General features: G+C 33.3%; 1 protein-coding gene across 6 annotated transcripts in view; it reads right to left on the bottom strand.

Moving 5' to 3' along the window:
• Positions 1-4,805: 4,805 nt before the first annotated feature.
• LOC137630892 (cyclin-dependent kinase-like 4) overlaps positions 4,806-15,000 on the bottom strand; it is a 253,073-nt gene continuing 242,878 nt past the window's right edge. For 5 of the 6 annotated variants that reach the window (XM_068362422.1, XM_068362427.1, XM_068362424.1 and 2 more), the window contains 4 exons: positions 14,901-15,000; positions 12,554-12,693; positions 10,801-10,926; positions 4,806-5,911 (listed from right to left, as the gene is read on the bottom strand). The exon at positions 14,901-15,000 is cut by the window's right edge and continues 98 nt beyond it. In XM_068362422.1, the coding sequence (XP_068218523.1) occupies positions 5,759-5,911; positions 10,801-10,926; positions 12,554-12,693; positions 14,901-15,000 (519 nt within the window). In that variant the 3' untranslated portion in view covers positions 4,806-5,758. The remainder of the gene's footprint in view (positions 5,912-10,800; positions 10,927-12,553; positions 12,694-14,900) is intronic. The other variant, XM_068362423.1, reaches the window with a different exon arrangement.

A 15,000-nucleotide genomic window follows, 5' to 3' on the forward strand; every position in this document is an offset into this window, starting at 1 on the left:
GTTCTGGAGGCAGATGAAACCACGAATGAAATTAGATTTGAAACAAGATATTATAAGAAATCAATGCTATTAAAGCTAAGATGACAGAAAGAAAATAACATGAAAAAAGATTGAATACAAAATATTATTGAGAAATATACTACTAGGAGGATTTGCCACCTTTTTAACAGCTTAGTCTAATCCATAGCAGGGTCTATAGAATTCTATAGACCTTGGTCCACAGGTTCACAATGGTTTGATGTTTAGTAGACCGTAGGATAAACTTCTCCAGCAGTCTTTCGATAATACTACGGCTAAAAGTTGCTGTCCAAAAAATGGTATTCATAAAAATTCGAAACGATCTTATGGAATTTATAAAATACCACTTGGTGCTAGAGTCCGGGATGCCATTCAACAACCTGCTGAATATTAGAGAGCATAATATTATAAATACACAGACGGCTTTGCAGGAGTCCTCATTCAACTTATGCATGTAACATCCCATAACCCTTTGGTATTCTTTACTGCATAGAGAAAATATACTCAGGCGCTGGGGCCTATGAGCCTGAGGGTAGAATTTGTAATTGGACTATGTTGAAAAATTTAGTTAGTTGAATAATAAGACGGAATCGAGGTAAATCAAATGCCTCCGAAGTTAGTGTAGCTCAAAGACACTTTAGTAATGCATTCATGATCCACTTTTGAAGAACACTGACAGCATCAACATTTGGCTTAAGAAAACGCTATTAATCTGTAGCATTTATTTAGCAACAGGATCTACATATTTAAAGTTTGGGGAGATTTACAACTGGCAAATCTTTACATGACTATATCTATTTATATACACACGCTTTGTTTATCACATCATGGGAAATAAAACAAACTCTTCAGCAACATTGTTACATTTTTCGTACATTTTCGACATTCACAATCTTGGGTTACGTACACTTTAATGCAAGCTACATTACATGGAATTCTCTATGCAGCCCATATACTCCGTATAACCTCATTGCCTAGTCACTACTTTGATCTCAGTAAATCAGGTTCTGTCTGTGCAAACAGAGTATCCATGTTGGAGGTTAGATTCACCATGGCTACTGAGAGCTTGCAAATGGGGGAAAAAAAGTCAGCGATGAAATATGTTTCACTTACCTGAAAGTATCATTAAGTGGGATTTTTTGCCTTGAAAGAGCTTGATTTTGGTACTAAGAAGGAATCCTTTTCTGATATATATTCTATGCTTTTCAGTTTTGAATACATGAAGAAACAACTGCCTAACCAAAACTGGATATTATTCTTAGGTCGAAATACAGTATAAGTGGTTTTAAGTTAACATTAACGGCATATTCATTGGGTTATAACCAAATAATGTCACAAAGACTAGATATCATATACAGTACAGTAATCACTTTTTAAACGTTGTTGTCGTTAGTTTGAGCTTGCTTTGTTTGAACAAGCACAAACTCTTCTTCAGCACCTCTTTTCTGTACCTGCTGAACTGGATCAGATTAACAAACCCTTTTCCAGACTTGAATAAGAATTTTGTCATTTGGGGATTGGATTTATGAATTTGAGGCCGATGGTCCTTCACTAGGAAAGGAGAGACCAATCAGCTCTAAGGTGCAATTGAGGTGGGGACCCATCTGCTGTACTATGGAATGAAAGTTAGAAAAAGTTGGACAGCAAGACGAAAAATAAGGAGCGGGGACAGATGTGTGCAGAAGACTAAAAAGTAGGTGGAATTGGGTCATAAGGGATGTTTCAAAGAACCTCAAATTGTGCCAATAGTACACCTGGGAGATTGGGGATGCCAATAGCACACCGGAGGGGTGAGGGTACCAATAGTTGTCCTGACGTCAATAGACCTACAAAGAAATTTACACATGAAATTTTGGACTGCGAAAGAACAACACACACGATGAGCTTCAGAATTTAACCATTTTGGAACCAACTCCCAAAGAATTCACCCATCCCCTAATACTAAGAGGAAAGGGCTAAGGGACCCAATGCTGATCATTTACACATGAACAGATTGGGCTAAGAGTGAAACAGGAGTTTAAATTAAGATACTCTCAGGATAATATTCAGGATTCTGGATAAATATAAAAAATAAAGAATTTATCTTGAAAAAGTTGGTGATTTATATACAGCCTGTACCAATTCTTGTGTCCGTTACCATTTCGTAAACTAGCAGGCTGTACTGGTTCTTGTAACCGTTATCATTTCTTAAACCAGCAGGCTGTACTGGTTCTTGAATAGTTATCATTTCTTAAACCAGCAGGCTGTACTGGTTCTTGTATCAGTTATCATTTCTTAAACTAGCAGCCTGTACTGGTTCTTGTATCCGTTATCATTTCTTAAACCAGCAGGCTGTACTGGTTCTTGTACCCGTTATCATTTCTTAAACCAGCAGGCTGTACTGGTTCTTGTATCCGTTATCATTTCTTAAACTAGCAGGCTGTACTGGTTCTTGTATCCGTTATTTCTTAAACTAGCAACCTGTACTGGTTCTTGTATCCGTTATCATTTCTTAAACCAGCAGGCTGTACGGCTTCTTGTATCAGTTATCATTTCTTAAACTAGCAGGCTGTACTGGTTCTTGTATCCGTTATCATTTCTTAAACTAGCAGCCTGTACTGGTTCTTGTATCCGTTATCATTTCTTAAACCAGCAGGATGAATGGCTTCTTGTATCCATTATCATTTCTTAAACTAGCAGGCTGTACTGGTTCTTGTATCCGTTATCATTTCTTAAACTATCAGCCTGTACTGGTTCTTGTATCCGTTATCATTTCTTAAACCAGCAGGTTGAACGGCTTCTTGTATCCGTTATCATTTCTTAAACTAGCAGGCTGTACTGGTTCTTGTATCCGTTATCATTTCTTAAACTAGCAGCCTGTACTGGTTCTTGTATCCATTATCATTTCTTAAACCAGCAGGCTGAACGGCTTCTTGTATCCGTTATCATTTCTTAAACTAGCAGGCTGTACTGCTTCTTGTATCCGTTATCATTTCTTAAACCAGCAGGCTGTACTGGTTCTTGTTTCCGTTATTTCTTAAACCAGCAGGCTGTACTGGTTCTTGTATCCGTTATCATTTCTTAAACAAGCAGCCTGTACTGGTTCTTGTATCCATTATCATTTCTTAAACCAACAGGCTTTAATGGTTCTTGTATCCGTTATCATTTCTTAAACAGGCAGGCTGTACTGGTTCTTGTATCCGTTATCATTTCTTAAACCAGCAGGCTGTACTAGTTCTTGTATCAATAATCTTCTATTAAACCAGCAGGGTGTACTGGTTCTTGTATCCATAATCATCTCTTAAACCAGCAGCCTGTACTGGTTCTTGTATCCATTATCATCTCTTAAAACATGCACTCTCTTTTTTTTTTAAATCTTTCTGCTCTCCTGACCAATCAGTTAAGTTGGTTCCCTGTTTTCAGTAACTGACCTGCTGAAAAATAAACTACATGTTTTATTAGTCAATTCAAATACTGATTCCTAATTTCTATTTTTTTCTATAATCAGAAAACAAAAGTTGTTTCTACATGTAATTTTACTGTTGATTTAACCAATAAACAAAACATATTAGGGTAAACTCAGCTGTCAATCACAGGCTATAACGGTATACAGGATGGATGATTTAAAGGCTAATCCATTCCAATTCACCAATTCATTAACAGATAATAAATTACTCTCTTTTCAAGCTACGCAGATACATTATATACAGTATATATATATATATATATATATATATATATATATATATATATATATATATATATATATATATATATATATAATATATATATATATATATATATATATATATATATATATATATATATATATATATATATATATATATATATATATATATATAATCTGTGTTGTCTAAATTTTCAAATATTCACATTATATTCTCTATCACTTCGAAAACATAAAATCGGTAAAATGGATTTTATGATGTAACTAGCCATTTTAGTAGAAGTTTTGATACCTTATCTTTTGAATGTGATGAATACGAGAAACGAATTATCCAAGAACTACAAGAAATAAAGAAAATGATATAAATTAAACGAAATAAGGGACCAAGAAATATATATATATAAGTTTTATATATATATATATATATATATATATATATATATATATATATATATATATATATATATATATAAGTTATATATATATATATATATATATATATATATATATATATATATATATATATATATTGACATATGGGATATATCTTTTTTACATAAAACTCTGATAATTTTTTTTCTCAGAAATATTTAGAATTTAAAAAATGAAGCTTACTAAAACCTGAACATTTCTTAAAGACAATTTATTATATAAGTCTCCTTTAATTTGTAACAAGCTAATTACAATATATAGCGTACTATATGAAAAAAATATACATATATATATCTATATAGATCTATGAATACGTACACGCACAGTAAGTGTACCGTATGTTGTAACTTTGTGTGTGGTTCGTTAAAACGGTTTCTGGATGGGCCGGTTACCCCAGTTCATGAAAATCTGACATAAATGCCGCTTTTTTGGGTGTATCTGCCTATCACACTAAAATAAAAAAAATCTAGTATAATGGACGACTCATTAAAATAAGAAATCTAGTATAATGGACGGTTTGACCTAGACCTACAGAATAGGGGTTGACACTCCCCAGTATGATGTACAAACAATTTGTATCGAATTTATGCTTTAGAAAAGCAATGCAGAAAATCCTCGACTTACAAACGTAACAGGCTCCAAGAAGGTGTATGTAAGTCGAATCGTTTGTAAATCGAATTGTTTGTAAAATTTTGGTCTACAGTAGAGTACACATAACTCGCATGCTTACGATTTTCAGCTGCAAATGTTAACGGATAGTCCCGCTTCATATTGCAAATGTAGTCATGCTTACTGCATTAGATTATATATTCTTTTATTACAGTATTTCGTTATGAGCTTTTGATACAATATCTGATTTATAATTTCAGTTGGATATGTGTCTGTATCTCTGAATGTTTGTAAGTTGAGCACCTTCTGTAAATTAATAAATAAGTAAAGGAATAAATGCAGCCTAACTTCATAACAGAGAGAGAAAACTAAGTTTGTTGTGGTTAAATAATGTATGTCTAAGAATAAGAATATCCGATTAACTAAACTATGAGAGGCTAGTACACTCTCAGATCACAGACTGGACGGCAATACTCTGTACTGTACATTTCTACTGTATTAGGCTACTGTTCTCGTGTCGTGGACAGTTGATTCCTTCTTTTATTTCAAAGTAATTTTCTTCAGCATGAAGGTCATTTTGCAATGTCACAAAGTGCACCAATCATATTCGGTACCACAAATCAAGTGTTCTGAACTCGGGGGCAGATATGGGGAATGACTTACGAAACCAGGCGGTTAAACATCCCTCAAAATTCTGAGAAACAAATAACCATTGATTGGTCTCATCTATCTTTTTTTCTCTCCAAAACTACATCAAAGAATACACAATAATGCTTTCCTTTACTTTTCCAAGGACGAACAACTTTAAGAGGAATGGTATTTACGGTACAGTATGGCATAAAGATCCGATCTTTCCAGAACAGGTGGAGGCTGTCTGGGAGTCACTGCTGGTGGGCTAGACATCAACCTCAGAGGGTTGGAATCCTTTGGTTTCACGGGGCTTTTGGGTTTTGCATTGGAAGGGGGTGGCGTGGGCGAAGGCACCACGTTGGGCGGGAGAATGGCGGGTTCGAATGTTCTTAGGCCATTCTGTCATATGGTAGGCAGGTGGTCGAAGTTGCGCGAGCCACGAGTCGGTCCATTGCGCATGTCCGGAGACGAGGAGTTCGAGAAGGATCCTTGACCCGTTGATCCAGTGTTCGCCAATTGCGGGAATAACATGGATCCGGATACATTTGAGTTCTGCTGGATAAAATGAAATGGAAATTTAGGTTATAATTTTAACTTAAGAGATATGTTAGGATACATTTGAAAGAAATTTAGCTTAATTATGACTTATAGATAATTCAGGATAACTTTCAAAGAAATTTAGACTATAATCATAGCTTAGATATATTAGGATAACTTTTATAGCAATTTAGAAGGATTCACAGCACTACTAGCAATTGTAGCTGGATTAAGGAAATATCCATTGTGCTATTATATCTATTACATTCCAAGATAAATTATGACAGAGCATCACCAACCAGCAACTGAAATTGGAATAAGGATATATCCATTATCCTATTACATATATTTACTTATTTTTATATAATCTTACAATAAACACAGATGTAACTTTAATATACATTACTAAGAATATATATATATATATATATATATATATATATATATATATATATATATATATATATACATATATATATATATATATATATATATATATATATATATATATATATATATATATATATATACATATACATCCTGATAAGTATAAACAATTACATATACTGAAAAAAAGTCATGCACAGACCTACCTTACCAAGACATGGTTTACATTCAAACCTGACAAAGAAAATTAAATGCATCTAGCCAGGCTGGAGGCAAGCATCAAAACAATATAAACAAACAAGAATAAAAACAATTAAATATAACCCTGACATAAAATTAAAAAGGCAAACTTTACGGGGAGATTTTATAGTCTCTCCAAACAACAATGTATGTTTATTTGCGAGACATTTCCACATTGTAGCAAAGATTTCTTATCGGTTATCATGGTGTAGATCAGCACTTGTATATAGAAGAAGCGTAAATAATTAAAAGACTACAAGAGTCATGTGTAAAATACCTTGAAATATATTAACCGTATGATAAAAACAGGCAAAGCAAATAAGAGGAGATATATGCAGGAAATAGATAAAAGTGATAAACATAATGTATATCATCATCAGCCATTACTAGTCCATTGCAGGACCAAGGCCTCTCAGTTACTGTCTGTCAGTCACTCACACAAACACACACACACACACACACACACACATATATATATATATATATATATATATATGTATATATATATATATATATATATATATATATATATATATATATATATATATATATACATATATATATATATATATATATATATATATATATATATATATATATATATATATATATATATACATATATATATGAATAGACAAACAGAAATACTGAAATATAAATGCAACAATTTTGCTGTGATATGTATAGTTTTTTTTAATATAACAATGATTCTGGTAGTTCTCTTTATTATTTTAATTGTTTTGATTATTGCTGATTACATTTAATTATTTCATCGAATATCAAGAGAAATTTAGAAAACTTGGTATAATAATACCCTATATACTACTGTAAAATGATCTCTTTAGTCTGTCAAGTTGGGACAAATTATTTGGAAGAATTATCCATTAGTCAGATCAAGCTCCACAAATTAACATTGCATGTAAAGATTAAACTAGTTACATACTAATTGACGTGTAATAGAATACATGTTAAACTGGAGGGGCATTCAGTATAGCGCAGACCTCTGCCGCGGCAGCTTATTTCTCAACCTTATGCTCGATCTCCACGTTGTCCTTTGACCTTAACATATATTAATTGGTGTGGATTTTCATGCACTCAAATATGGACCAAGTTTGAAGTCTCTGTGACAACGATGTCCAAACTTATGATTGATTACGTGAACTGGACATTTAGCTCAACCATGACCTTGACCTTCTAAAATCGAATCACTTCCAGATGCTTACATAACAGTTAATCCCTGCAAGTTTCATTACTCTACGATTAAAATTGTGGCCAGGAAGCTGTTCACAAACAAACACCCACACAAACAAACAAACACACAAACAGAGGCTAAAACATAACCTCCTTCCAACTTCGTTGGTGGAGATAATTATGGTCGAAATAATTATCGGACTGCTTCCCTACTAAGAGTTAGCTCCAGGGTCTAATTGAGATTGTTCACAGGAGCTAGTTCCTTAATACAGTAGCTAGTTCCTTAATACAGTAAGTCACCAAGATAAGGAACTTTGGTGGCAATAAATAATGCTTTATCCTCCTTTAAAAGTAATTTATTCTGCGAAAATAGTTGAATAAATTCTTAATACATAAATTTATGTGGGGCAGCACACTAGTGTTACAAAATCATGCAGACTGAAAACAATGAGGATTACAGGGTTCAGAGTTATGAACTAGATTATTATTATTATTATTATTATTATTATTATTATTATTACTTGCTAAACTACAAGCCTAGTTGGAAAAGCCGGATGCTATAAGCCCAAGGGCTCCAACAGGGAAAATAGCCCAGTAAAGAAAGGAAATAAGGAATTAAATAAAGTGCACAAGAAGTAAAGAACAATTAAAATATTTTAAGAACAGTAACAACATTAATATAAATCTTTCATATGTAAACTATGAGAACATAAAAAAGAGGAAGAGAAATGAGAAAGAGTGCCTGAGTGTAGCCTCAAGCAAGAGAAATCTATCCAAAGGAGGTGAAAGATGCCAATTGTAATCATGTAGGGGGCTTGAGAACTTTTTTATTTAAGAGCCCAATTGTGGAACGCATTTCGTCCATATGTAGGGTCCTTGATGTATCTAGAATGAGATACGTAATCAAACTGAGCTCAGATCGGGGCATTCAGCTAGACTAATACCCATTGGTTAGAATGTCTAGCTTTAATGGCTTGCTATTGCCCAGAGGGTTCTATAATATCAATAATCATAGGACCCCAATATTCACTTGGATGAGTTCCCTACTACTCAGAGTAGGTTTTACAATCAAAGAAGAGTTAGGGTTGCAATCTTTAGCTGGACTAGTTCAATAATACCCAGAATTAGATTCATAGTCTAAATTGATTTACTGTGGGGATGCTGAGCTAGTCTAGCTCTGTAATGTACAAGCTAAATTGAGTGTCCATGTTTAAATCGAATATTTCGTTGCCCTGGTTCCCTACCATATACTTTATAAGACTCGGTTCCAGGTTGCTTTGGTGTGTACAATTTTCGTTCAATATAACTACTAATTGGATGTTCAACGTTTAAAACATTGCTAATTTATTAATTGATCATCTTCTATGAAAAGAGCACTCGAAAATTAAACCACTGTCTCTAGTCTTGGGTAATGCCATAGCCTCTGTACCGTGGTCTTCCACTGTCCTGGGTTAGAGTTCTCTTGCTTAAGGGTACACTTAGGCAAATTATTATATCTATTACATTATCATCTTTCTTCACTGGGCTATTTTTCTGTTGGAGCCCTTGGGCTTATAGCATCCTGCATTTCCAACGAGGATTTTAGCTTAGCAAGTAAGAACTTGATCGCATCACCTGGGTCCTTGTGAATAATGATTATTCTAATAAGCAAGTAAACCACAAAGTTAAGCTAGCATTGGTCATTTGGTACCAGTGACCAGTCAACCGAGGATAATACCACCACCATCAACTTATAACAGGAGGGGTACATGCATAGAGAGTACCAAAAGGACGAAAAAACAGTGAGGGACGTCGTCAGCAACCACGTCTACCCTGTAGATGTGAACAAGATAAAGTTCACAGTCAACTACCAGACGGCCAAGACGAGGTCCCTCATTATGAGGAACAACCCAGTTCCACTGACTTAAGACTTTCTTAAGCAGTCCAATGTGGTTTATTCCATTCTTTGCCCAGTTTCAGGATTCCCTGGCCACTACATAGGAATGACCACTAAGTGACTGTCTAAAAGACTGTCCTGCCATGTCTAGCAAGGGGCTATAAGAGCTCATGCCCTTCAAACACATAACCACAACATCATACATGAAGAGATTGTCAAGTGTACTAAGATCATCGACCATGCTCCTGACAGTAGAAGACTTACGATTCTCGAAGCTCTCCTCATACAGCAAGAAAAACCATCCCTCAACACGACCCAAGAGATGTTCTTGCTCCCCTCGTGCCGCAGGGATCATATCTCAAGAATAAAATACCAAACAAGACATCCCGAACATATACCACTCTGATCAGCGGCCAAGCAGCTCGGCTAGCACCGATTCCAGACCAGCGAGCGCTTCGGCCAATAAAATTAGTCGGCACAGAACAAGATGGGGGCTCGTCACCTTTAGATGAGCGGGGAGACAGGTTGACTGAGAACCATTCCCTCCAGGGGAGCTTCTCACCCAATGAGAATTCACTGCCTCATGTACATCATTACTTGCTCCGCCCACGTACCCAAAGGCGGCTAATGTAAATGCAGCCACACTACCCACGAGCCAGCATTGTCATTTAAAAGGACATTGCCAGCATCGTTTCCCCATTCCACTACAGCCTGCTGAAGGGAGATGGTCCTCCCGAAATGCGTAGCTGATAACTGTTTCTTTACCTAAATTGTCAACTTTGCATTAAATATTCAACTATGACTTCCTGATTTTGACTTCCCAACCAAGAAGAATGACATTTGCTCACTTACTGGTAGAATGCAGTAATACAGAAAAGAAGATTATTCGAGCTATTGAGAAAATACACAGAAAAATCAATGCTACTGAGGCAGTCATTGTTTTAAATCAAACTTACCTTAAAGAGGGTCTTCTACCAAAATAGTAATAAAAATAATAATAACAATAATAATAATAATAAAGAATCAAGGGTTTCTTTTTCAGGGTCTTCAATCATCGGTTGAGAAAATCACATTCATTAAAACAAGAAATTCATAGTAATTTGTCAAAATGGAATAAGCAAAAACGTGACCATGTATCTTACATAACATGCAAAGACCAAGATGAACACCAACAGAGAGAATCTACTTGCATTTCATCCTGGAGAATACCTACCCTTCTAATCTTTTCGAATTCCTCAAGCTCATGATCTGGCAGTTTGAAACTGTAGCCTTTGAAGTAATCGTGACTCAATAGCTGTTCACAGGTCCAGCGTTTACTGGGATCTTTGTCTAAACATTTCTGGGAAGAAAAAGAAAAAAACTCTTAGTTTAAACATTTCTGGGAAGAAAAAGAAAAAACTCTTTGTTTAAACATTTCTGGGAGGAAAAAGAAAAAACTCTTAGTTTAAACATTTCTGGGAAGAAAAAGAAAAAACTCTTTGTTTGAACATTTCTGGGAAGAAAAAGAAAAAAACTCTTTGTTTAAAAATTTCTGGGAAGAAAAAGAAAAAACTCTTAGTTTAAACATTCCTGGGAAGAAAAAGAAAAAAACTCTGTTTAAACATTTCTGGGAAGAAAAAGAAAAAAACTCTTACTTTAAACATTTCTGGGAAGAAAAAGAAAAAAAAATTTCGGGAGGAAATAAATTATTAATGAAATTATGTCTTCCAGTGAATTTATTTGACTTTACAAATTTTACTATCTAGGTATAACTTGAAAGGAAAAATATATAGAAATAACGTACTGCAACGAATTTACTTACGACTTTACAAGGTTTACTCTCAAAGGAAGACTTGAAAGTGTTGAGTTTTACTCAATATACTGCACACACATTTTCTTATATATTCCATACCTTCATTTTTTTCAATAAGCACTTTACCAACGGTACTAAACCTTTAAATATATTATTTTTTTAGAATAAACTAATTATGTTGTACAATGTTGGATTTTACAAAATCTTTTTGTTTAGCGTTCACGTATTCATAATGAAAATGTTTTCTTAAACTGCTATGTTTTTGGCATACAGCTTACTAAAACATTTCTGGTAAACAAATAGACTAATAGAGGATAAGTCTCATATTTCCAATGGATCTCCGAGTATGTCAATGCAATGAACTGCAACATACAAACATTCAAAATAAGCTAACCTAATCACAATTACTCTAGATTTTAAAAGGAAAATACTGTTCTGATTATATGTTCAATAAAGGAAAATAATTTTATATGAATAAAGTGTCCGCTCAGATTCGTTTACTTTAGGGACTAAATAAATAATAAAATCTCATCCCCTCTTGGTATAAATACCACGAACATAGTGGTAAACTCAAAATGGAAAAAATAAGGGGCACAATTGGTAATCAACAGAAAAAATCTGATTTGAACATTTGAAAACTGAAATCAATTGGCTTGAAAAAATATCACAATTGTAAAAGGCAGTTCTGCCCGTGTTTATCCTAATCCTAATAATTAATGATATATATATATATATATATATATATATATATATATATATATATATATATATATATATATATATATATATATATATATATATATAAATATATATATATATATATATATATATATATATATATATATATATATATATATATACACACACACACACACAAAAACACACACATATATACTTATATATATACACAAACACACACACACATATATACAGTATATGTATATATATATATATATATATATATATATATATATATATATATATATATATATATATATGTATGTGTGTGTGTATATGTATAAGCCTTTTTTATTATACATGAAATCTCAAAAAGGTAAGTATAAAAACATTCAAATGTTTTTCCATCACTGTAGTATGAGATTAAAAGTGTTAAAAACTAAATCCTCAGGACATTCAAAATCGCCCCCTCAAAATAAATCTCTCCTTCGTTTACCTTAAGAAAATCGAGTCCTTCCGTGAAATCTTTGGGCATCTTGGTATCTAAAGACTCTGTGGTATCAGGTTCGGGGACGGTCAGGCCCCGGAAAAATTCGTTGTTCCTGAATATCTGCATGTGGTGGGGTAGCAGATCACCTGGTGGAATGGGTCAAAGGTTAATCATAGAGTTAAGATTTGGGGTGGAAAGGACCTTTAGAGATGGAATTACAGGTCTCTAATTAGGAGATAGAATTGACACAAAGAGAGTCGCATCATCTGCATATTCAACAAGCTTGTTTCTAGACCAGTCCTCATATCTTGTATACATATTATTATTATTAATTATAATCAAATTATTATTATTATTATTATTATTATTATTATTATTATTATTATTATTATTATTATTAGTAGTAGTAGTAGTAGTAGTAGTAGTAGTAGTAGTAGTAGTTCATCTCAAGGAATAACATGAAAACAGTTATAATTTTCTTGGATAAATCATGATGATTTGACTAACAATAAAAATATCATTATTATTATTATTATTATTATTATTATTATTATTATTATTATCATTATTATTATTATTATTATTATTATTATTATTATTATTATTATTAATGCAACACATTGTTCTAAATCAAATTAATTCAATACATAGCTATAACTCAAATTAATTCAATGTCATGATATAAACATTAATTCAATACATTGTCCTAACTCAAATTAATTCAATACCTTGTTCTAACTCCTACTCTTACATTATTATTATTATTATTATTATTATTATTATTATTATTATTATTATTATTATTATCGCTCCTACATTATTATTATTATTATTATTATTATTATTATTATTATTATTATTATTAATATTATCGCTCCTACATTATTATTATTATTATTATTATTATTATTATTATTATTATTACTGCCATGATCTTATATGTGTAGACACACGTATGGAACAATTCACAAACAAATGGTTCGTTTTAGGTCGAAGGAGTGAAGTCAAGCTGACAATAATTCATTCACCAAAGGATTGTTTCTTGCTAAGAGACATCCCATTAGGAATTTCATTATTCATGCTATGGCAACACAACAACATTAATTCAAACAAACTGCGCAGTAGTAGTAGTAGTAGTAGTAGTAGTAGTAGTAGTAGTAGTAGTAGGAGGAGGAGGAGGAGGAGGAGGAGGAGGTTGCTACATGTTCATATTTAAAGAGAAATGACATTATTTTTAACTTATATACTTTATACAATATACATACATACATTATATATATATGTATATATATATATATTTATATATATATATGTGTGTATATATATATTATATATATATGTGTATATATATATATATATATATATATATATATATATATATATATATATATATATATATATTATATATTTGTGCGTATATGCGTTGTGTATACATCTGTGTTTGTCTATGATCTTTCACGGATTTAAACTAAACTTTCGTACGCAGTTACACAGTCTTCTTCTGGCTAAACCGCTCATTAGGTAGACGGATATAAAGTATAATATCGGCGCGAGAATGGTGAATTATCAATGTAAAAAAAAAAGGCCCACGTCATTACTCCAGTACATAGCTAAGGTGAGAGCCCAGACAAGTACGCCAAAATACCTACAATTTACGCACATCTAAGGAGTGTTCTTTCTTGTGTGTTAAAATACAAACTCAAGGACAAACCGTGTTTTAATGATGATGTAGACGTGATTATTTAGATATTCAAGACTCTTATCATCTTTGGTAAAGAAATAGGTCAGATTTGACTTGGAATAACTATACTCTGCTATTGAGCTGTTGCCCAGAGAGAGTATGCTTTAACTTGAAAAGGATACAACTAGACCATAAAAGAATCCCTTTCTGGTACAATCCTGTAACAAAAATAGCAGCACACCCTCAAATCTGCACTCTTAACAGTATCTCCTTTACTTAGACCAGATGGTTGACCGGGTGGTAGCGTCCTTGCCTGGTGATTGCCTGACTGGGGTTTGAGTCCCGCTCAAACTCGTTAGTTTCTTTGGTCGTTGCAACTTCACCATCCCTGTGAGCTAAAGGATGGGGGGTTTCGAGGAGCCTATAGGTCTATCTGCTGAGTCATTAGCAGCCATTGCCTGGCCGTCCTTGGTCCTAGCTTGGGTGGAGAGGGGGCTGGGGCACTGATCATATGTATTATTTTTTATCTCTAGGGCATTGTCCTGCTTGATAGGGAAATGTCACTGTCCCTTGCCTCTGCTATTCACGAGCGACCTTTAAACCTTTAAAAGAAAGTATAACTTTTTGTATGACATCTACAAAACACAATTATGAAAACCCGTCGAATCTTACCGAGAGTTTTCCTGATGAGGTAAAGTTGATCTACATCAGATTTCCCGGGCCACAAGGCTTCACCTTTCACCATTTCGGCCAGCACGCACCCAATGGCCCA

This window comes from Palaemon carinicauda, chromosome 39 (assembly GCF_036898095.1).
Source record: "Palaemon carinicauda isolate YSFRI2023 chromosome 39, ASM3689809v2, whole genome shotgun sequence".
Classification (NCBI taxonomy): Eukaryota; Metazoa; Arthropoda; class Malacostraca; order Decapoda; family Palaemonidae; genus Palaemon; species Palaemon carinicauda.